Source organism: Elephantulus edwardii, unplaced genomic scaffold, assembly GCF_000299155.1.
Source record: "Elephantulus edwardii isolate Elephantulus edwardi_28Jun2011 unplaced genomic scaffold, EleEdw1.0 scaffold00026, whole genome shotgun sequence".
NCBI classification, from domain to species: domain Eukaryota; kingdom Metazoa; phylum Chordata; class Mammalia; order Macroscelidea; family Macroscelididae; genus Elephantulus; species Elephantulus edwardii.
Genome location: NW_006399776.1, coordinates 16647923 through 16671305, shown reverse-complemented (window position 1 = coordinate 16671305; position 23383 = coordinate 16647923). Strand labels below are relative to the sequence as shown.

General features: G+C 38.9%; 1 protein-coding gene across 2 annotated transcripts in view; it reads right to left on the bottom strand.

Moving 5' to 3' along the window:
- RYR3 (ryanodine receptor 3) overlaps positions 1–23383 on the bottom strand; it is a 753100-nt gene that overhangs the window by 321345 nt on the left and 408372 nt on the right. For both annotated transcript variants that reach the window (XM_006883055.1, XM_006883056.1), the window contains exons 20-24: positions 9429–9645; positions 5014–5118; positions 3361–3464; positions 1912–1995; positions 50–209 (exon numbers count right to left, since the gene is read on the bottom strand). In XM_006883055.1, coding sequence (XP_006883117.1) covers positions 50–209; positions 1912–1995; positions 3361–3464; positions 5014–5118; positions 9429–9645 — 670 coding nt within the window. The remainder of the gene's footprint in view (positions 1–49; positions 210–1911; positions 1996–3360; positions 3465–5013; positions 5119–9428; positions 9646–23383) is intronic.

Below are 23383 nucleotides of genomic sequence, written 5' to 3'. Positions count from 1 at the left end.
GGATGGCATCTCCTACCTTTGCCAGCATGCCCGGCCCAGCACTCCTCACCTGTTGAATGCCATAGGTCCATCCTTGTTTTATTCTGTCTTTTGCCCAAACATTATGTGCATTCTCTGCGAGTTTATCCACTAAAACTTCTTGAGGTGGTAACAGCTTCACATCAGACAAATCCAAAGGGGCTGGCTTGTAGCCACTGGACATCATGTAGCTATAAGCAAATGGAAAATGATAGATTCTGAGCAGATATGGCACAACTACCCCATTTCAGAATGACAGCATACAGTGAGAAACAGTGTAAATGGGGCTACAGCCACAGCTCTCACACACTGGTGAAATAAAGAGGGTGGTTATAACTCATTGTCACAGACAATGTGCTTAATCCAGTATCCATCTCACCACAGTGAGTGGGCAGTGTAGATTTCTCCTTATTTCTAAGAAAATTACTCATGTGTCTGCCCACTGATGGGCACATTCACAGTCCCCCAACACAATCAGGTGTTCCTTTTTTCTCCTACCCTCAAAACACAAAAAGTATACCCAAACTACAAGGATAAGGCCTAAAGTCGAATTGTTACCTGTACAGTTGCACTGAAAGCTCACTGAATAGATCTACTTCTGGAATTAAAAAAACAATGATGACATCAGAGTGATCTTGTAATGACCTCAGCTATGAGCTGCCCTGGCTAGGAGTCACAGTCTCACATCTCTTTTGGGGGGCCAGGCAGATAATAGGAAGATGTGAAAAAACTCAGCAAGCATCCACATATACACACACCCCTTGTGAATGGAGAAGACTGGACACACAGAAGGGAATCTCAGGAGAACAGTTGCTACTCAGTCACAGCTAAACACAACCATGAGAGAAGAGGAGTCCAGAGGTGCCTACAGTCACAGGGCCACTCACTGCCCAATGTGGGACCAGATCCTAAATGTGATGACTCTTAGATTAGGACTCGTTCACTCTGAGCAGCATAAAACGCATTGCTTGTTGTTGGCAGAAGACCCTGTTCCTTCCCCACCTTGCTCAGAACTTGAGGGTCTAATCTTGAGTCACATCAGCATGGGTTCTCAGGTACGGGACCAAACAGCCTTGCTAGCATCCTGCCCCTCCAGCTATTGCCTCTCAGATATGCTGCTTATGGCACCTCAAGTACGTCTGAGCGAGGAGCTTGGCAGCTCAGGAATTGAACAGGCAAAGAAGGGGTAAAATAAGCATTGATTAAAGCTGGCACTACTGTGGGCTCTTCAGTAATTAGGATACTCATAAGTGAATGCATGCACACCTGAGGTTAGAGCACGTGAGAGAGGGAGAGGGTGAGGAAGCCAGCAGGTGCCTCAGTGTGTGTCTGAGCAACCCTGACTGTTCAGAAAAGGTGATTCTGTACGAGTGTGGGGAGTGGGAGGGAGAGCACTGCACATGCAGATGCAGGGGCCAAATGAAATCTTGGCAGACACACCGTTTCCACACAGGACTTAGAAGGCTGGCCTAATGCCGGAGGAAAGAGAAAGGGAAGCTGTGCTGTGGTTACCAAGCTTTCTGTGCCAACTGTCATTCTTAAAGACCAAAAACAATACACCCATCTGAGCTCTTTGTGCCTCCTAGCTCAAAAACCAATAAAATTGGGCAAAAACTAAGCAGAGAGTAGAATTCGGGAATTATTTTTAAATACTTCCATTTAATCAGGTTCCTATTTGGGTGGTTTAGTGCAATCTAATTAACTAAAAGTCATTCTGAAAAAAAAAAAAAAAGTCATTCTGAACTGGTCCTTGAGCACACCGGCGGTTTTAATCTCTGTTGCTAGTTTTTCCTATAAGGGCCTTCCAATCTCCTAGTTTAAATATTCAGATTGAAACATTAATGCTTCAAGTCATTAAAAAAAACAAAACAAAACACAACAACGATGGCTTACTTTTTGGGTAGTTTGACTTTCTTGAGATCTTCCTCGGCAGCTGGATTGACATGAACAATGTGGCATCCGAGGGCCAGGAGGGTTCTGGGAAATAAGAGCGGGCAGAGGGCTAAGGTTAAGTCACAAAGATCACAAGGATCCCAAGAATTCTCACCCACCTCAGACACAACAAGTTCTCCATTTAGACCAGGGGGAGGCAATCTTTTTCTGTAAAGGTTTTGGACTTTACAGATCATAAGGCTCTGTCTCAATTGTTCAGTCCTGCTATTATAAGGGAAAGTGGGTAGAGATAATACATAAACCAATAAACTACAAGAACAGGTAGTTTGCCAGAATAGCCCAGAGGCTAGTTTGCCAATGTCTGATTATTTTGTTGTTGTTCCAAACCATCAGTTTGGAATTAACTCATAGCTGACCCCCCCCCCACCACTGGGTTTTCAGTGGCAGTAAATCACATGGGAAGAGATTGTAAATCTTTTTGATTTACAGTCAAAGAGATTCATTTTTATTATGTGCAGCTTGTGGATTTGAACTGTATGCCTTTGGGCTGGCAGTGTAGCTTCTTACCAATAGGCCACCAGAGCTCTCTGAGGTCTGAATTAAGTAACTGCAAATACAAAACTACAAAAGAGAACACACTAATAGTATCTCTTGAAGACATTTTCTAGTTTACAAAACGGTTTAGGATTCTGTTTTGTTCCTCTGAGTCTATGGAACTGCCAGGATCAAATCTGTAAGTCAACAGATATTAACTGCTTGCTCTGTGTGCTTGAAACCCTAAGGTACCGCAGCTAGACGCCTCAAGAGCAAGAATGTAATTAAATGCTTACATATATGAATCTGTGGAACAAGGTTCTACTACAGAGTATTACTACACCTACAAAACTACAATACTGAAATGATTTACATTAACAAGTAGAAAACACAGAAACACAAAGCGGAGTGTATTGTGTAAAACAGGTAACACACACAAAAGGAATTCAACGTAGAATATTACAACTTGGACTACAAAACTAGGGTCTAAAATAGGCTTTTAACTAGGGGTGGGATCAGGGACAAGCTGAAAACGATTTTGAATTAGGATTTTAGTGACTCAAACCATGGTTTTCCATTGACTTTTAGAGCTGTTTTATCTTCTTTTCCTGATTTGAGATGCAAGAGGCATTTGGCTCTTTGATTCTTAGTTTTCTCTTGTAGCCTGCCTTTTTCTTGCCCTTGACAAAAAAAAACAACAAATGATCTCTAAAGAAATATATACACTAAATAATAGTAATGGATTGGTCATTCATTATGATTAATCATTTTGTGGCATGAATAACCACTCTCCTTTGTCATTTATCAGAATGTGTCACGTTTTCCAGGCAAGAGACATACCTTTGCTTTTCTGTTATAATCCACTAAATCATCCACTTACTGCCTAGTCCAAATTCGAAGCAATTAAATACTCACTTTAAGGTTTCAGTTGACATCTGCAGGTTATAATTCTTCTCCGTTTCGGGGAGCTTTGAAAACTCTACAAGGCAGGGGTGTTGTCTTTTATTGTCATCCCGTATCTAGGTGAAAATATAAGAAGGAATAATTTAAATTTTGATAACTGGCATTGCCATGGAAAACAAAAAAGGATACACATTGAAACACAGCCCAGGCCATCCATATCAGCAAAGACAAAGACAGCTATTTACTGATAGGCAAATAGACGCTCTTCTCTCTAGAAAATGACACATACAGTCCATAAGTTACTGATGCCTCATTCTCTGGGGATTTGTTTTCAGTCAGCTTGTTGGCATTCAGAACACACTTTCCCACAGATGCTATTTTACATGGGAGAGCCCACGTGCTGCTTGTCCAGAATCTCTAGAACTACAATACTACTTACTGAACATAAATCACTACAGGTTCTGAAGCAGAGGTACCCAACAAAAATAAGACATGAGCCACAAGTGCAAAATACTTCTGCAATTTCAAATGTTACAGGAGTCACATTATTAAAGCAAAAAATGAACAGATGAAATGAATTTTAATAGTTTGATTTCTCAGTCCAAAACATTATTTTAACATGTAGTAACAAATGATGTTTTTTCCATACTAAGTCTTCAAATTTCACTGTTTTACCCTTCCCATCTTGTCTCACTTGATCTGACAGATTTGATTAGCCACATGGAGCTAATAGTATAGTGGACAGTGAAGATTTAGAAATGAGTTGATTCATTCAACAAGTCCTTGCTGAGTATCTACTATGTGGTAGATTCTGAGCTCGATATTAAAAGTTGAGGAGAAGCCCAAACAGGCAAAGCTGCCCCCCCCCCCCGCTCCTCCGCCCTCCTGGAGTGTAATGTTAAATGAAGCTGCAGTAAGGACAAAATTGCTACTGTGGTCAGTTCTTTGAAGAAGAGGTCTGTAGTGTTATGAGAGCATAAGGCAGAGAAACGGCTATATATAAGGAAAATGTTTACACAGAAGCCATTATAAAGAATCATCAGGGTGTAGGGAACCTTTCAACAGCTAAGCTAGACTGTGTATAATTTGAGAAGGTCAAGGTCATAGGAAGCTTCAGCCTTCACCTATCCTTTTGCCTTCAGTCATGACCTTATACAAATCACAGAGCAAAGCCAATTTACAACCTCTCTGAAAAATGCTTTCTTGTGGAAGAGATTCTTTAACCTCCCCTGAGTGCCCATTAATCACAGTAAACTGTATTACATCTGAAAACCTTATTAAACAAGGTTTGAGTTAAGACAATGAATCAGCCTGTTCACCATCAGGGCAGTAAGAAAGAGAACCGCTCTCTCTGAGGGAATGAGTACACCAGAGGGTTTTTAGGAAGGTGTTCTAGAATGCCTGATTCCCACAGACCCCTAGACACAGGCTGTGAGGATTGGTGCTAAGAGTACAGGTTCATGGTTCTTTCTGAGAAGAGCTACCCTCCTCAGCACTCCCGACTAAGGCCACGCACACCCGAGGCTGCTGCTGAACTGCACTGACAACGACACATTGACACTGAGGAGGAGGCCGGGTCTGGCTTCTGAGGTGCTTAACTCACTCTTATCTTTGGATTGTGACAAAGCAATCCAACCCTCCACTCCAGGCTGGCCAAAGACATACCTTGCCAAAAGTCCACCCGAGTTCTATTTTATTCATCCCCCAAAGCTCATGGATATTTTCTGCCAGTTTGTCTCTGATTTTCTCTAGGTGAAGTGGCAAAACAACCTAAAAGGAGAACAAGTGGAAATCAGTACAAAACCCAAATGTGCTGAAATCTACCCCATCCATATATGTTTCAAGTGAATTGACAGACTTGGGAAGGGGTAAACCCCTTCTGAACGTCCTCTACTTGACCCAGATGCTGCCAGCTCCTCTCTACCTCAAAACTCTCTTTTGACTGCCTCTCTGCTTCTGGCCATCCTTCCACAGATGTTTATTTATGTCTGATAATTTTCACAGGTGAATTCTTCCTGCTCTCATTCAAGTCACCGTTTGACAGCTCTGTGCCCCTGTATGTGCTCTCTTTATCCTTACAAACTTTGTCCACACAACATACAACATATGAGCTCTTGCAAAAGCTTACCACTGTAGATGATCACTCTCTGGCCTGTTGGTATCTGGAACCTCCCATCAATTTCTGACCCTAACTACCCTAACTACTATTCTTTTTCTTCTGGCAGCATCGCTCTCCCTTACCTACTAAGCCATAAAGTCTATTGCACTTTTATCTCCTAAGCATCTCTCCGAGATGTCCTCTCCACATTACTCATTATTTTCTAACTGGTCCACTGCATACAACTGTGTTTGTAAATCTCTATCCATGGCCAGAGTGATGGATTTATAACAAAAAAGTCTTACCTAAACAGTCCCCTGCTGCAGATCTCTAGGGTGCTCCCTGACATTCTAAGACACAAACTAGACTGGATTAGCCATGATGCTACCAAACACACTTTCTCCAGCTTCTTGAAATGATCCCCAAAAGTCTATCCTGGCTCTCACTAAGACCACCCCATATACATAATACACACACTCACCCAGACATATGCACACACAAACATCTTTAGCCTCACCCAGAAATCACCTCCAATATTTATTATTCTGAATTTAAATCCAATCTATAGGAGACTTTCTAAGGTTACTTTCAGGGAACGTCAAAAAGCTTTATTCTTTTTGTTTCCCTGGCACTCAATCATTCCAGAGGACACTGGGGACCCATGTGCTTAGCCCTCTCCTCTTTTGTTCTTTTTCTTTTGATTTCCAGAAACCTTCGAGCTAAATAATGACTCAAACATTTACTTGGGCATAATACTTACTTTGTACTTACTATGTTCATGTTTTTTAGTTATTTGACAATTACTAAGAAATGGGAGATTTCCTTTCAAGATCCAGATTTCAAGTTTATTTTATCACTGAACATTGGACTCACTTTTTGATTGTTAACCACTTACTAGCCACAGCTGAAAACTGTTAGCCCTTTGCTGGGACCTGTGCCCTTGACCCATTCACTTTTGAATCTCTTCCAGCTGCTGCATTCCTGGTCCTGTTAGAATCACCTCCCTAGCTGTTGCATTCTTGGTCCTGTTGGGATGATTATTAGCATTCTCACCATTAGCATTTACTGCCTGATTTTCTGAGGCTCACAAATACATTTTTTTTATAGGGGGAGGCCAAGAATAGTGTATAATATCTGTGGCATATTAGGAACTCAAAGAGAAAATTTTACACTTAAGTACTTAAAAGAAGTTCTTGTGAAATAGGATAAATGAAAGGTAAGCTGTTTGAATCTGCAAGCTATTCCTCAAGAGAAAGCTGGGCGGTCTCCTCCCATCAAGGTCTATAGTCAGGAAACCTAGAGGAGGTTGGAATGAGTCAGAATCAACTCAATAGTAGTGGATGTCAGTGGATAATAATTACTTACTTTGCAATTAAATATCTTTTAAAACCCACTTAATTTTCTTACTGAAAAGTCAATGTTAACAAGTGACAATATTTTGACAAGAAACTACATGGGAAAAATTATTAGCCAATGAGTTAACAGCTGTATTTGGCTTTCACTGATTTTTAACACGCAGTGTTTCAACTAAGTTTTCCACAGTGACCTTGATTATGGCCCATGAGTGAGTTTGCATGTTAGAGCAACATCGAGCTGCAGTGAAAGAAGAAAATGTGTGTACCTAATACCTTCCTCCTGTGTGTCTGAGTTGGGCTTGTGTGTACTGTGGAAGTCAGAATTGATCCATAGCTGACCCTCTGGGTGAGTTTTCAGAAGCAGTTAATCAAAAGGGAAGAAATTGCCCATCTTTGTCCCACAGAGAAGCTTGTGGCCTCAAACCACATTTCTTGGGGATTACAGCACAGCTTCTTGCCACTAGGCCACCAGTGCTCCTTGGGTTTTGGGGGGAAGTTTAATTGGAAGTAAGCTTAGTCTTCAGGCACTCAGCGCAGGCCTGGGGCTGTTTGATCAATCAGCACCTATAACTTACTTCCTAAGGGCAGCACTCTAGTTAGGTCAAGCAGCATGAAGCACATTTTAGGCTTCTTTTATTCCTTAACAATACTTCATCTCCTAATTGGCTAATATGTCCAGGGACTATGGAAAGATGATTCTACTTGAGTATTTCATACTGAGCGTCCCTTTAAACTGTCATTTCCCAAAATGATATATTCTAAAAAAATAAAATAAAAACAATTAAATTTAGGGAGATCTGGTGGCCTAGTGGCAAGACACTGCACTGCAATCCCAGAGGTGCACAGTTCAAATCCACCAGATGCTCTGCTGGAGAAGGAGAAGCAATCTCCTCTTGTACCTGTCAGATTTGATTTGATGGCACACACGCACACAAAATAATAAAATAAAAAATAAAGAAAGAAGGAAAATATTAAATTTCATTCAGGATAATAAACTGTAGCTTTTCAATGAGCATATTAAATTGGTTTTGTTTTTTCAAGAATATCTTCCTATTTACTTTAAATTCAGCTATAATCTATAGACATCTGAATACTTACTTTTGGACAGCTGACTTAACTTGATCCTTTTATTTCCAAATTTGCAATTCTGGATGCTTAGAAAACCAACTATTTCTGTTTCCTTGAGCTTTCCCATCCTCCCTCCTCAAAACTTCTGCTTCATTCTCTTGAACTCTCTGAGACCATCTTTTCCAAGATGTCTTTCTGGAGTAACATGTGTACTTAATTGATTCTGTGGTGAGAGTAGCTGAGAGAAAGAGGAACTCACTCTATGAGGTTGAGGAGAGCTCCTCTCTCTGCCGACACTTAGCCACATGGGGCCTGGGAAAAGTGGCTTTAGTTCTTTGGCATGTCCAGAAAGCACAGGAGTCAGATGACCCATTTCTAGGATCACTTCTGGGTCACAAGCTCCTCCTCAGTTTCCTACCAACATTCTCAATCTCCACTCCATTTAAAGTTCTGTGCTGGTTCTGCACAGCAGGCAAAGAAACATACGTTCCATTCTATGGGAACTCAGAGTCATCAACCATGGGAGCAAAGAAACAAATGTAAGAATCAGCCATGTGAATTGTACTAAAGCTAAATGAGTACTCTGGGCAAATACATACTGGAGACATTCTACGGGTTAAAAAGAGCTGTTGCTGTTATGTGCTGTTGAGTCCACTGACTCTAGTGACCCCATGAACGATGGCTCTGAACCTTGCACAATACAGAATCACAGATGGTGAAGTTGGTACAAAAGAGCTATAGTCTAACAAACTATTAACTTTAAGAGGCAAAATTACTCTTCTATTTCCTCTATCACTTAGTGATACGAACAGTGCTGGTGTGTAGGAAATGCCAAACGCTGTTAATATATCCTAGGTCATACTCTATGAACATGGTGCTCTCAAAATATATGCACATGGGATGGGAAGAACATGAGATTTCCACTTACTAGCACTTTTAAGGCTCTCCATGCCTTGCTGTCCTGTTTCTTTTAGTTTCATCTCTACATCTTTTCCTCCATGCATCTACTCCTCCAAGCACAAAGCCATCTGACAGTGTTCATAGTTACCTGTCCCGGCTTTGTGTTTGTACTTTTAAGCCTGTATTTATCTTATCTCTGTTAACTTCCTTCCCACTTAAGTTTATTGAAGGACTTGACTAAATTCCAGCCTTTCCAGCAGACTTCCTTCTACAGACATGTTGCTCAAAGAATTATTCTAGTATCTATTTGTGCATAATATTAATTTTGCATTTATTATATTTTGCCTTTAAAAAAAACCCAACAGAGTTGCTTCTTACCTTAACTTGGCTGAATTCTAAAGCACAGTGATTCAATATTCATTGCCTATGCTTCACAGAACCTGGTACAGTGACTGGCACATAGCAAGTTCTCAACATGTTCAATAGTTGAGAAATCTTTAAAGAATCTAATCTATTTGTATGATAGAAACACAAAGAACAGCTGTTGAATGTGATAATTCTATGAAACATATCATATAGAATTACTCAAAGACAAGACAGTAAGAAAGATAACTTTTTGTTTTATCTGCATGGGCTGTTTCTAGTTGATTTGAACATACCTGACTGGTGTCTATGGGGCATGGGATAAAAGAGGCTTGTGAGAGGAATTGGGTGGTACCCAGCAGATCTCTAACGCCTTCAGCATCACGTTTATATTCTTTGACAGGCTCCAGTCTCATCTTCTCTTTTGGAAGTAAGGCTTCATAGCAAGGGGCATAGCCCGACGGAGGCAGGAACTTAAATTCTCCATGACGACCACCCATCAAGAAACGCACTCTGCGTCATTTGGAGAGAACAGGTGTGATAGGTTAAAACTACTTCAGCCCAAATGAGTAAAAATTAAGTAACACCCTCCCTCAAATAATTTTGCAGGGTCACTGAATTTGGATTTGACACACCAAACATTTCAGAGGATGGAAAAAAAAGAAGGCCTCGTAGTGAAAACAGAGCATCAGCATGTGGCCCTCAGATGACTCTAATGTGTCAGTTTAACTTCTTCAACACTAGTTTATATGTAAATATTACTGTATTTTTAAAACCAAGCTTATACTTGATTTTAGTAGGTAAATGAGTGCTATAGATATTACTTAAGTATTGAAAAGAGTAAAAAAAATAAAAATAAAAAAAGAAAAGAGCAAGACTGACAGTGGTGATGAGTTTATTCTCTACTGAACTATAGGAGAATTTTAAGCCATCTACCTTGACAAAGATTACTCACCATTAATAAATGGAGATGTTACTATTTGGGAGGGGTAAGAGTAGGGAAATATTAAGACATAGGCATAAAGATTAAGGAAAGTTAGAGCACTAAACACAAATTGTCCTATGTGCCAGGGTAATTTATGTAACAGTAATGATACACCATAGAAGCTACAGTTCCCCTAAAGAGGCCATATGAAGGGAGCACTGAGAAGTACCAGTATGGTTTTCTGGGAGTACTATCTCCTTTACTGGGATTCAGGCCTGGCCCATGCCAGCACCGTAAGCAAGGACCTCCCTAGAAGTGGGAAGGACAACAAGGGGCTCATGCTAAGGGTATTATTTATCAACATATGGTTTTTCAGTATTTTAATTCTGCTACCTGGCTGAATGGTACTTTGTTTTTCCAAAGTTCAACTTACAGGATTGCTACCAGAAAGGGTGGAAATGAAATATTTTTTTTTTAAGAAAAATCCTTTTGTGTTCCCAGGCTTTTAACTATAAATACAGCTTTAATTTAAAAAAAATCAACATTAAACATTAAACTGATGATGAAGAGTGGCCGTTATTTCTCTCACTGCCACTGAGTAGGAGCCAGCTCGTAGCTGACCCTTCAGCAGATTGTCGGAGGCTGTCAATCACATAGGAGATTTTTCACCTTTCTCCCACAGAGCAACTGGGGGACTCACATTGCTAGAGAGCAGCCTTTGGGCTAGCACACAACTCCCTACAGGCTACACCACAAGAACCCTACACTATCAGTGTTGTAGCCTTGAAGATCCAATCACAATTCAAGACAGACATAATCGATGCGCGCACATAATTTGTGCACACAACATTCCCTTCCATTTAACAAAGCTTTACTGAGCAACTACAACCTGCACTGTTCTCTGAACTATAGATTCAGCAATGAACTAGAAACATTGAACCACACTGGTTGCACCTGGCAAAGCCAAGCCAGAATGGACCCACATTTGTGAAATGTGTCATTTCGGAATGGGAAAAACCAGCAAGTTAATTCTTGCTAGAAATGTAATCTCCCTCTTGGGGTCACAGGCAGGGGTGGGGGAGGATAGCAGGTGCACTCACTATACAACAACCAAATCTCTTGACACAGTGGGGAAGAGTACTGTGGGGCTCAAAGGTGGGATCCAACTGTGTCACTTCAAATTTGTGCTTTCTCCAAGTCTTGGTAACATTCAGTCTCCTATATTAGGTTCCTAAAAGGGATTACTATCCTTCTTCCAAGTCTCCCATTTCTGGGCCTTGGCCCATCCTTTTCCCCATTCTGGTCATTGTCCATTATAACCACATTTCACAATCTGAGGTCTGTTCAATCTTGTGGTGTCAGCCAGCTCAAACTGGTTCAAAATCCTACAATGAACATAGTACTTTGAGTGAGCAGGATTTCTGTTGAACCAGAAGAGAAATGAAAATATCTGTTTGTAACTAGTTGGGGAAAATGAAAAATCATCTGGGGAGAGGGTGGCTTCTAGACACGGAGTCCAGAAAGGCATCTTATAAGAGGAAACATGTAAGTTGAAATCTGAAGCATCAAAGATGCTAGTGAGTCTTAAATCTAAAGTAACAGCATTCCAGGTCGAAGAAAAACAAATGCAAAGTTTCTGAGGTGATGAAGAGCTTGAGTGGATCAGGTACCAGAAAAGAGGACAGTGAAGGTTGAGAACACCAAGTCAGAGGAGCAGGAGACGAAGCAGAAGGGGACAAGTTCGGGTCTGGCCAGTCTGGGTGCCTTCACAAGGTTTTAAAGTTTATTACAGGTGGGGAAACTTCAAAAGGTCTTTTCTAAAAAGATAAAAGATTCTTCTAGCTGCTCCGTGTACACTGATTTGGGGACCAATAAGGAGGCTCTTGGAACAGCCCTAATGCAAGATGTGGGCTGGAGTATTAATATAATTAATGCTGATAGTGTTAAGTGTGAGTACATGTATGTTCTCACATGCATGTATGTCCTCTGCACAGAGAAAAGATGATTTATCAAAGCTCTCACTAGGCAAGATATTTGCCTCTGGGCCTCACTTCCTTGAATTGGGATGCTCTCGTAGGGCAGCCCTTTGAAAAGGTCTTATTGCTTACTATTGAATTCTAAAAAATACTCTAGTTCTAAACAAGAAAACAAAATTTCTCCAAGTAAGAGACATAAGGATTCCTCCCTTCCTAATAAGTACAGAACCATTATTGAAACAGTATTTTATAAGAATTTTTTTAATTAATTACAGAAATATAATGAAGCCTCCTACTTTTTCATTTCAAACAATTTAAAAAACACTGATTCAGGACCGTAGTGGTGCCTGCTGACTTTTCCAACAATAAGTGTTATGTAATGAGGCATGATCTAGGTGCAGATCGTTGTATATAAACAATGGGATTAAAAGAAAACGTGAGTCGTTATCCTGCAATGTTACTAATTTAGTGAATATTAATAGCAAGAAATAACTAAGCCTTGTAATTATTAGTTGAGGAATTTCCAATTCAATTACAATATAACAGACTGTATTGATGTTAAAGATACAGGATAATACCAGATCTTTTTGAAAAGAGGATTGATGAGGGATGCTTTTGTCTTTCCTCACATATGAGAAGCTGATCTCTCAAGAGTTTGTTTACTAAATGTATTCGGTGTTGCTTATTAGTGTGTGAATTCTAAGAATTTGTAAACTACTTCTTACGAAGGCTTGCCAATGAACTTAATTATTCAGGAGCTCTCTGGCAAGTTCTTTGGTTTTAAAACTTCTCTTAATTTTTCTGACTAGGTAACAAATCAAGGAAGGTAGAGTTATATGTGGCTCTTAAAAAGAATGATACTATCTATTTTTAGACTCAATTTTTAAAAGGAAAGGATAATTTGCTTCTAAACTGTCATCTTATCTCACCTAATGGCCACAAAACCTGTAAAATAAAAAATGAATGTGGCCAGAAATCAGTGCTTCCTAAATAATTTGTCTTTAAGCACCATTAGTCTGTGGTTCACTGAGTAAAAGGTTCTGGATTTCATCCAAAGTCCCGCTAGACAAGAGGCCCTCCTCCGCAATAGGCAGTGGAGGAGGAGTGATGCCAGGCACCACCTGCATATGAGACCCCTTCCCTCATCGCCTCTGCAGAACCTGAAGAAGAACCAGAAGAGAATCTGTGGGAAGGGATCCAACAAACCACCACAATGTTGGTGGTGAACTGCAGAGCCTTCTCTCAGTGATTCAGACTGGCAAGGCCGAAGGAAAGAACTAGAAACGAGTGTGTGTGTGTGTGTGTGTGTGTGTGTGTGTGTGTGTAGTGCAGTATAAAAATAACACAATAAAATATCTGAAAGCTACTTTAACTGAGAGTATTAAAAGGGGATCGATCCCCTCTGCTTGAATTCTGGCAGAAGATCCAAAGGCAGCTAATTCAGACGATGCCAACTGTGCCCATATACTAAACTGAGGATGGTGCAAGCTTGGAAAGAGATTTGTGCTCTTGCACACTGAGTCAGAGCTGACTTCCTGGTACCTAAGAACAATAAAAAGAGATGTTGGATCATTTAGTCAGGATACATCTGGAAACTGTAAAAGGAGTTACATCTGCCTTAGCTTATTATGAGACTTAAAACTGACAAGGTAAAGAGTTCACTTGGAGAGAACCGTCAGAGAGAAAAGAAGCCAAGTTATGATGACTTCAAGGAGTACTTAGAAGCAGCCTGACAAGTGTTCAGAGGGTGACAAGGTTGTCTGTGACATGCAGAGAAGGGGGGCTGTGGGGAATGGATTAGGTGGGGTCAAGGCCTGTACTCCCTCAAGAGTCAGATACAGACTCTATGGTTTGAGCCAGCTGGCAACCATCTTGAAAGGGATCCCAGAAAACTGTCAAGCCATCACTGGATGGCTAATGATTTAGAAAAATTAAGAAACTTAAGGTCTAGAAAAGGTAGGAGCATGCGGTTAGTCAGAAAAGGCTTGTGTCAATAGAAGTGTAGCAGGAGTTCCCAGTCTGTGACTTTCTAAGAAAACCACCAAAAAGTTGCAGGAGTACAAGAGGAAACAATGTACAATGCCATTCAAAGGCGTGATGATGCAACATCTGAATGTGGAGGCATGCCCACCACTCCTCCCTTGAAGGCCAAGTCTACAGCCATCTGAAACAGTGGCCATTCACTGCGGAGGAGACAGACCAATGGGAAGAACCTGTCCTCACATTGCAGGCCCCAGTTGGGGAGGTGGAGAAACTCGGGCTTTAAACTCTATATAAGTTTAGAGTTTTAATATTAAAACAGATACAAGTTAAAATCACAGACAAGACTATAATCCTAAAAAACCTCAATAAACTTTACAAAATCTGTCCAAAAATCTAACCAGGATCATAAGACTACAACATGGATTTGAAGGGGTAAGGAAAGGCAGTCAAGTCACACCTACCTAGTCTTTTAAAAAATGAGTCATTGGGCCATCAGTGATCATCCTGTAAATATTAACTATAAAATTTCTCAAAGGAATTCTAATATTCTTCAGGTGTTCTTTTTCTGCTCCTTGAGTTCACTGATTCTTTCAGCCTCACAAAAAAACGTTAAATATATAATAAAAAGAGAATTTAAAAACTCAATTTCTTAAAATTAGTTCTACTCTAAGCTCAGACTTTTCTTTAGATTAATGGATTTAGAAAAAAAAATCAATTGCATTAATCAATTTAACCTCTTCCATTAAAGCACTTGTACCATCTTATGAGTTTCTTCCTATAACGCAAACGCTCCATCATCTATCAGAGAAAGTGTTTTTCTTCCTACAATGTTTACAGTAAATGACTCTGTCTTTAGATTCCTCCATCTCTACGATGAGCAATAGCTTCAGTCACAGCCCCTGGGAGTAGTGAAGTTTTGAGATGTGTAGAGGACTTTTTTTTTTATTTACTCTACTAGTTTTAGAAACATAAAGCTAACAGTAATGAAAAAAAACAATTCTAGTGTCTTTATTTTTTAAGACTTGTTCAAATTTGCTTGCTTATTTTTAGAATAGATGAGAATACCTAGTGCAAATGCCAAGATCTCAAAGACTGCTTTTTGAGGGGGAAAAAATACAATAAAAAGCTTTACAGAACTCAGAAACAGTAAGGCGTTATCCTCACTTGGCTGTTGGCTCTATGAGTAACAGAGCTGAACCTTGGCTATCCTGCACCAGCCTCACTTCGTCTGTCGTACTTAAGCCTACTGTGGTAGTCATGATGTCAGTTCAGCTCTTTGAGTATCTTTGTCGTTCCCAACGTGATCTGAGGACTCTTGAAAATAAGCACAAAGTAAGTGAGACGAAGTTTCATTACCCTTTCCTCTAAGGAGCACTCTGATTGCACTTCCTTGAAGACTGTTTTGTTTGCTCATGGTATATGCAGTACTCTCCGCTAATACAATTAAAAGGCTGGATTCTTCTTCAGCCTTCCTTTTTCACTATCCACCTTTTAGACGCATAGGATGCAAAAAAATACTACTATTTCCATCAGGTACAAATGAATCTTCACACTGACATTTTTCATTAGCACTTTGGAGAGGTCCAATGCAATAAGTCTTCCGAATTCTTGACCACGGGTGTTGATTGTGGATCCAAAAAAAATAAAATTGTTGTCAGTTTCAAACTTTTCCTCATCTATTATTTTATCTATAGTTCCAGTGGGAGGATTTTTGTTTTCCTAATGTTGAAATATAATTCATATTGAAGGCTGTAATCCTTTATTTTCTGCAGCCAAGTGATTCAAGTTGTCTTTACTTTTTGCAAGCAAAGTTGTGTCATCCAAATAACTAAGGATGTTGGTGACTCTTCCTTGAGTTTTGATGCCTCCTCTTCTTCATAGAGTCTAGGTTCTCCAATGATCTGTTCAGCCTACATACTGAATAGGTATGAGAAAGGATATAACTGATGCACACTTATCCTGATTTTAAATCATGAAGCATCCTTTAGTCTGTTGTGATAATTGCTTCTTGATCTATGCATATGTTTCTCATGGGCACAATTAAGTGGCCTGGGTATCCTCATTTTTCTCAAGGTTAGCCATAATTGTTATGACACACACAGTCAACTGTCTTTACATAACTAATAAAATATCACTAAACATCTTTCATTTTTGTTTTTAGCCAAGATCCATTTGTCATTAGCAATTAGATTCCTTGTGCAAGATCTTACATGCATGTGATATTAATAATATTGTTCTATAGTATCATTACCATAGTTTGTTGGCTCACCCTTTCTGGGAATGGAAACAAATAGGGATCTCTTCCAGTAAGTTGACTGAGTCACTGTCATCCATATTTTTTGGCAGAGACTATGAGCACATGCAGGGTTGTACCTGTTTTCTGAAACACCTCAACTTGTATTTTTTAAAAAATTTATTATTATTATTATTATTATTAATTTCAATGAACATCTACAGAGATTTTGGAATTCCATTCATTCATTGTTGTACTTTTCTCCCCACCCCACCCCAGTTCGCACCTCTCCTTAAAAAGCAAAAGACAAACTCCTTCATTTGTACACAATCCCCACCCCACCCCAAGTATACTCCTCTCTGCAACCCTCATTCTGGACTCTTACGATAATCATAATGCCCTAAAATATATTATTTTTAAACTATCTTGTATTTTATCTATTTCTGGGGCCTCATTTTTTACTATTTGTGTATCGTATAGCTTGAACGTCTTCCTTCAGTACTAATGGTTCTTGATTATATGCTACTTCCTGAAATGGTTCAGTGCTGACCAGTTCTTCTTTGGTATAGTGACTGTGTATCCCTTCCATCTTCTTTTGAGTCTTTCTATATAACTCTTGATTTCACCTATACATTCTTTCACTACTGCAAATCAAGGACTTTATTGTTCTTCAGTTCTTTCAGTTTGAGAAATGTCAAATGTGCTCTTTCTTCTCTTTTGCTTTTGTAACTACAATTCCTCAAAGGTTTCTTTATAATACTTTGCTTTGTCTTCTCTAGCTGCCCTGTGACATCTTCTGTTCAGCTCTCCTACCTCAGAATTCCTTCACCTTATTTTGCTTCTTTTTACTGCAAGTTTCAGAGTCTCATCTCACATCCATTTTGGTCTTTTCTTTCTTCTGTCTTTGCAGTGACTTTTTGTTTTCTTCATGGATGATGTCCTCAATGTCATTTCATAGCTTGCCTGGGATTCGGTCATTAGTTTCAATCTGTCAAATCTAATCTTAAAATAGTTTTTTAAATTCATTTGGAATACACTCAGGGTCATATTTTGGTTATTGTAGATTTGTTTTAATTTTCTTCAAGTTCCTTCAGTTTGAACTTGCATATAAGCAATGGACGATCTGTTCCACATTCAGCCCCTGGACTGGTTTTGACTGTGGATACTGAACTTCACCATTTCTTTTTACTGTTGTCAATCTTCACCTAACAGTCTATGTGTAAAATGATCATATTTTTTTTAAAAAACCTATTTACAATGAATAAGTTTTTCCTTTACTGGGCCACAGAGTTATTATTAGTAAAGGAGTGAAGTAATTTGGTATTATTGGATGTATTACTCTTAATACGGTTTTTAGTCCCTCCCAGAACCTAGGCTAGTATTTCAAAGAAGAAAAGGGTGTAGGCTGTGGTTAAAAGGACAAAGAAAGAACAAGCTTTTGCTGACCTCAATTCAACTCATAAGTCATGATTCATAATTGCATCTTTAGTCCATATTGCGAAGACTGGAGAACAATCTGAGTTATGTATATTCCCACAGTCATATTTCTTCTTGGCCAGGGTTTGATGAAAGCCCAGGGCAATCCAGCCAGCACTCATCATGTTCTCTGCAGAAGTATATTTATCTCAGCAATAATTTCCACAGCACTGACCACAGCAAGCTGGAAATAGCCAAGCTATTGGTTATCTGAACTTTAGCCAAGCGTGGTGGATACCAACAGAAAACAAACAGCAACCTGAAATACTAAACACCTTTACATATTGTTATCTTTAGAAATTACAAAGTACTGAAAGAGAGTTTGCCAGGTGATTACGTAGATATATGGACAGTTCAGCAACAGCTGTAAAATATAGTCTCCTACAGTGACTAGTTCATCAGTTTTCTGCAGCACAAAAAGCACTGAAATCTTGCTATGTGCCAGGACCCACACAATGCTTCCCAGGTAGCTCATGCCACGATACCATTTTAAGGGATGACAAGATTCTTTAAGAAAGTCCTCTGGCATCTACGTAAATCAAACCTTTGGGCCAACTCCAAAATGCATCTGCCTCATACCAAATTTCTTTCTGTAATGAATAGGCTTGTCACATTGAGGGCCGACCACACTAATACAGTCCACAGACAATTCATACTGAGAAATAAACTAAGGAAACACATTCATAACAGTTAGAAAACAGCACATATTGACTTGTGGATTTTGTTAGTGATTACTCATACTGTCTTTTATTTCACTGTAGATAAATCTAACTGGAAAAGATTTTTGCTCTTCACAATGTTTTGTCCTTCTATGACTATTGATAGTAGCATCCTAATTGAGCATTATCATCAATATAGTTTGCAATTATAAATAGAACTGGGGGGTATCACATAGGCCTATGGTCTCAATAAAGACAATAAAATGGAAGGAAATAGGCTTGTAATGGATAAAACTGATTTCAAAACAACACGGAAATTATAAATTAACAGGAGGAACAGCTAAAAATGCCTTCTATCATTGGGCAAGGAGAACCATGGTTTGCAATGTGTCCAACTGTGACAGATGGTAAAGTCATGCATTTACTGTACAAGTGCTGATTAACTCAACACCATCTACTCAAAACTGACTTACAGGTGACCTTCCAAAGTGTTTTCAGAAGCTGAAAATCATACAGGAGAAGATGGTCCACCTTTTTCTTTAGGAGTAGCTGGGGGATTTGCACTACCTGCTTTGGGATTGCAGTGCAGCTCTTAACCCAGAGGACACAAGAGCTCCACATATGGCTAAGATAAATGATTTTTATTCAACATCATTAAGAAACATTTCTTTTCAATCAGATAATGCCATTAACTTGGAATTACTATCCAGTTTCTCTATTCTTTACACAAGTAGATTAATGCAATTTACAAAGAGGAACTGCTGAATTTAAAGTGCTCACACTTATTTAAAAATAAGTATTTTATCGACTATTTTTGTTCACAAGTGATCTATAACAGTGGCTACTCTCCAACACAAAATAAAAGCTGACCCTGACCTGAGCTATTATGTGATGGACTGGATGTAATGAGGTGAAACACATTTCCAAACTAAGCATACAATAAGGAAGACTAAGAAAGATCGATGCCTTTGAATTGTGGTGTAGGCTAACAATACTGAATATCTCCCAGGAACTGCCAAAAGAACAAACAAATCTTAGAAGAAATGCAGCCAGAGTACTCCTTAGAGGCAAGAATTGAGAAATTTCATCCCACATTATTTTGGGCATGCCATTAGAAAGTGTCAGTCTTTGATAACAGATAACATAGAAAGGTAGAGATTCAGTAAAATAAAACCCCCAAGGAACTAGATTATTAACACAGTGACTGTGAAAACAGGCTCAGGCATGGAGATGGTGTGGATGGTGCAGGACAGAACAAGGTGTTGACGTTACTCATAGGGTAGCTAAAAGTTGTAGTCAACTCGACAGTACCTAGCACTAATAAAGACAACAAGAACACAACTGTGCCTCTGACCTCTCTTCAGATTATCTCACAGTGTGAGCACCAACTATAAGAATGTAGTCGAGCTGATATTTTCTGGAGAGAAATCAGGCTTGAGAGATATCAAGCTCTGTAACACCGCTCTTTAGTATACCACCTGTTAATTACTACTAGAAAAAGGGCTCTTATCTATGCTGTTGACTTTTCAAGCCAATACATCTGGATACTACAGTTTCTTAAATTCTCTCAGCAGTTGTGAGCTATAAATGTGTTAGACATCTTATTTCTCATAGCATGCAAATTTGTTTAGTCTATTGACCTGTACACAAGATACTTAGGCACATCTTTGTCAAAATACTTTTCAGTTACCTATTTGTTCACCTGCTAGTTGTAAGTATTTTTATCAAGAAGATTTTTTTAAATCCCTATTTCATGCCTGACCACATATAGAAAATTCAGACACCTGCAAAAATTCCAACTCTCCAAGGAAGAAGGAAGAAGAGTCGATGACTAAAAATCATGATGTAACATCCAAGAGCAGACGTACTATTTTTTAAACTCAGAAAATGCAAAGCAGTCCTTTAGTATAAGGCTGAATAAGAATCCTTTAGAGATTTTAATTCCAGCTAAGTCATTTTCTGAGGTGACATAATGGAGAAGCAAGAGAATTCTCTATGACAGGAAGTAAAATCAGTGGAGGACATGCGCAGAAAAATGAAAAGTGCTGAAACTATGAAAGACTGAGATAATTTAACACCACAGACAAATACATTCCTGGGACTTGAGTGCTCAGAGGAATGTGGCTTCTCCAGAAGAGGCATCGAGTCAGTTTATGATCCAATGCTGTCCATTTAACTTTCTACTCATACTCTGTACTACTAGATGCACAGGGCTCATACTGTTTTTTACCAGCTGAGAAGTCTTTGATTCAGTAACACTCCTTGTGTTCTGCCCGTTTTTTTTCTTGTTTGTTTGTTTTTTTATGAACATCTGTGAAGAGTATCTATTAGACTATATTTAAGCAAGGACAAATTGGGATGAAATACCCCTAACATTCTTCTAAGTGGTACAGCACTGGTCTATTTGCTGTACTGAAGTAACTTGGGGTTGCTATGATGCTGAACACTGTGTCATTGTTGTTGTTGTTATGTGCTATCGAGTCGCTTGAGACTCATAGCGACCCTATGTACAACAGCCCTAAACTCTGCTCTGTCCTGTGCCAATCACACTGTTTCAGACACACCTATCCCAATTACCCCAGTCACTGAATCAATCCACCTCACAGAGGGCCTTCCCCTCCTGTGCTGTCCCTCCACCCTCCCAAGCATGATGTCCCTCTACAAGGACCAGTCCCTCCTTACAACATGTCCAAATTATCTCAGACGAAGCCTCAGAATCCTTGCCTCCAAGGAGCCTCCCAATTTAACCCTCTCCAGGATGAACCTGTTTGTCTTCTTAGCAGTCCATGGTACATTCAATACTCTTTTCCAGCACCACAGCTGGAATAGCTCAAAGGCATCAATTCTCCTTCTATCCTCCCTAGTCATTGTGCCATAGGTGTGTCAAATGCCAAAATGTTTACCCATTGGTGGACAGTGTTTTGTGGAACTCCCAAACTGATTCAGGTTTGGAAGTAGGAGTGGTATCCACTTCCTAAACCACATGCCTCTGGAAACTCTATGAAGATAGAGAAACAATGTTATAGAAAAGGGTTCAGTTCTTTTGTTTATAGGGTCACTGTAAGTCATACTCAGCTTGACAGCACTTAACAACAACAACAACATCTCCAACATACAGAAACATCCTCTGACTTAGATCCTTGACCAGGGTATTTTCAACTCTAGGAAAATTTCACTGTAGTGGATCTCTGCAATAGGAATCTCAAGCAATATTAAGGTTTCATTTCAAGAAATTAATTCACTTAAATAGGTCTATAATTATGTATATGTAGATGCATAGACATGCATACACTACATCTCAAATTCCAAAAGTTGAGCTCCATTTCCAAAGGGTAAATCTTTACTCAAGTAGCTTTGTGATGAAACAGAACCTAATTTTATTTCTTTTTTGGAAAATACATGAATCTGGCTCTGTTTCCTTAGCTGACTACAATGGTTTCACTCTGAGAATTTCCACACCTGGATGTCTGAACATCTGAAATGGTTTCTGTGTGGTCTCAGTACTAAGCTTTTGCTTTTCACAAGGATTTTGTCTCCCTTCATGGTCCTTTCTAACGTCTGACGTGGGGGTTAGCATATCTCTGTGTGGACTACAGGCTCCTTCTCATTTGACTGTGATTCCTTTACAAAGCAGAGATGAAGAATGAATAACATTTTGAAAAGAATGGGTATTACTAGAATCATGCTTCAGAGTTGTTAAAATGCACTATAAAACTAAAACTGAGTAATGTTCAACTGGTTCAAAGAAAAAGGGGCAGAGCAAGTTGTTAGTAGTAGTTTATAAAAAACATGTATGCATTAGTGAAGGCCAATTTAATAAAAAATGTTTAATACTGAGATAAAAAGATACTATAGTTTTCTCTGGGTGGTATGATCATGAGTTCTTGGTATTTTCTTTGACTTGTGTCACTTTTGTGAAAGAGAAACAAGAACCAATAGGAAAATAAAAAGTAAAAAGGCAAATTATAAACTAGGGGAAAATATTTCAAATGAACACAATAAAATTTGACAGCCTTAATGCAAAAAAAGAATTGCTCAGATCAATAGAAAAATATAAAGCTGAAAATACAAAACTGACAGAAATATTAGGTTCTAATAACACACAGTAATAAACACATAAAATATTTACCACATTACAAGCCAAAAGAATAGAAAATAAAAATTTAAGTTTCAGACAGGTGAAGGGAAAGGCAACATACAATAAGTGGGTGGTAAAAAGAAAAAAACCCCTAATCCTAAGAGAGATATAATTTTCTCAAGTTGGCACAGATAAAAATGGCCTCGTGGATAATGAGTTGTACCGCCAACTGAAAGGCAGGCAGTTAGATTCGATCAGCTGCTTCATGGGGAAAAAGACAGGTAGTCTCTTTCTGTGCAATTTATAGCCTCTGAAAAGTCCACTGGAATGTCAGCTATGAGTTGGTTTTTACTTGAAGGCACATAGCAACCATAACAGCAATAAAGTCTAAGGAAGATCCAATTATTTAGGCATTCTTTGATATTTTAAATTATAATACATATCCAAGTCCTTGATCTGAAATCTTTGGAAATATGTTTCAGATTTTGGCATTCTTCACACTGAAAATAAATAAAAAAGGAGTATGTTCCATTTACTAAGCCGAATCTCTAACGTGGTGAGTGGTAGTATCCATAATCAAACATGCTATCTTTTAAAACGGGTCAATATTCACAAGAAGTGAGATAAACAAAAGATTAAAAACAGCTTTGTATGTACTCATGTCAGCTTTTGCTACAAAATAGATTCAGCTCAGATTCTGCTGCTAGATAAGTATGAGGAACATTAAGATATGTCAAGGTTTTTTTATTTTGGAATTCTGGATCATTTATACAGTTTTCCTAAAAGTCAATTTGGTCACATAATTGTATATTTTGACTTTAATGTTCATATTATTTGACCTAGCTTAAGGAGGAATTAATTAGAAATGTTGACAAAGATTTATGCTCTAGGATGTACATAATAATTTTATTTATGTCAACA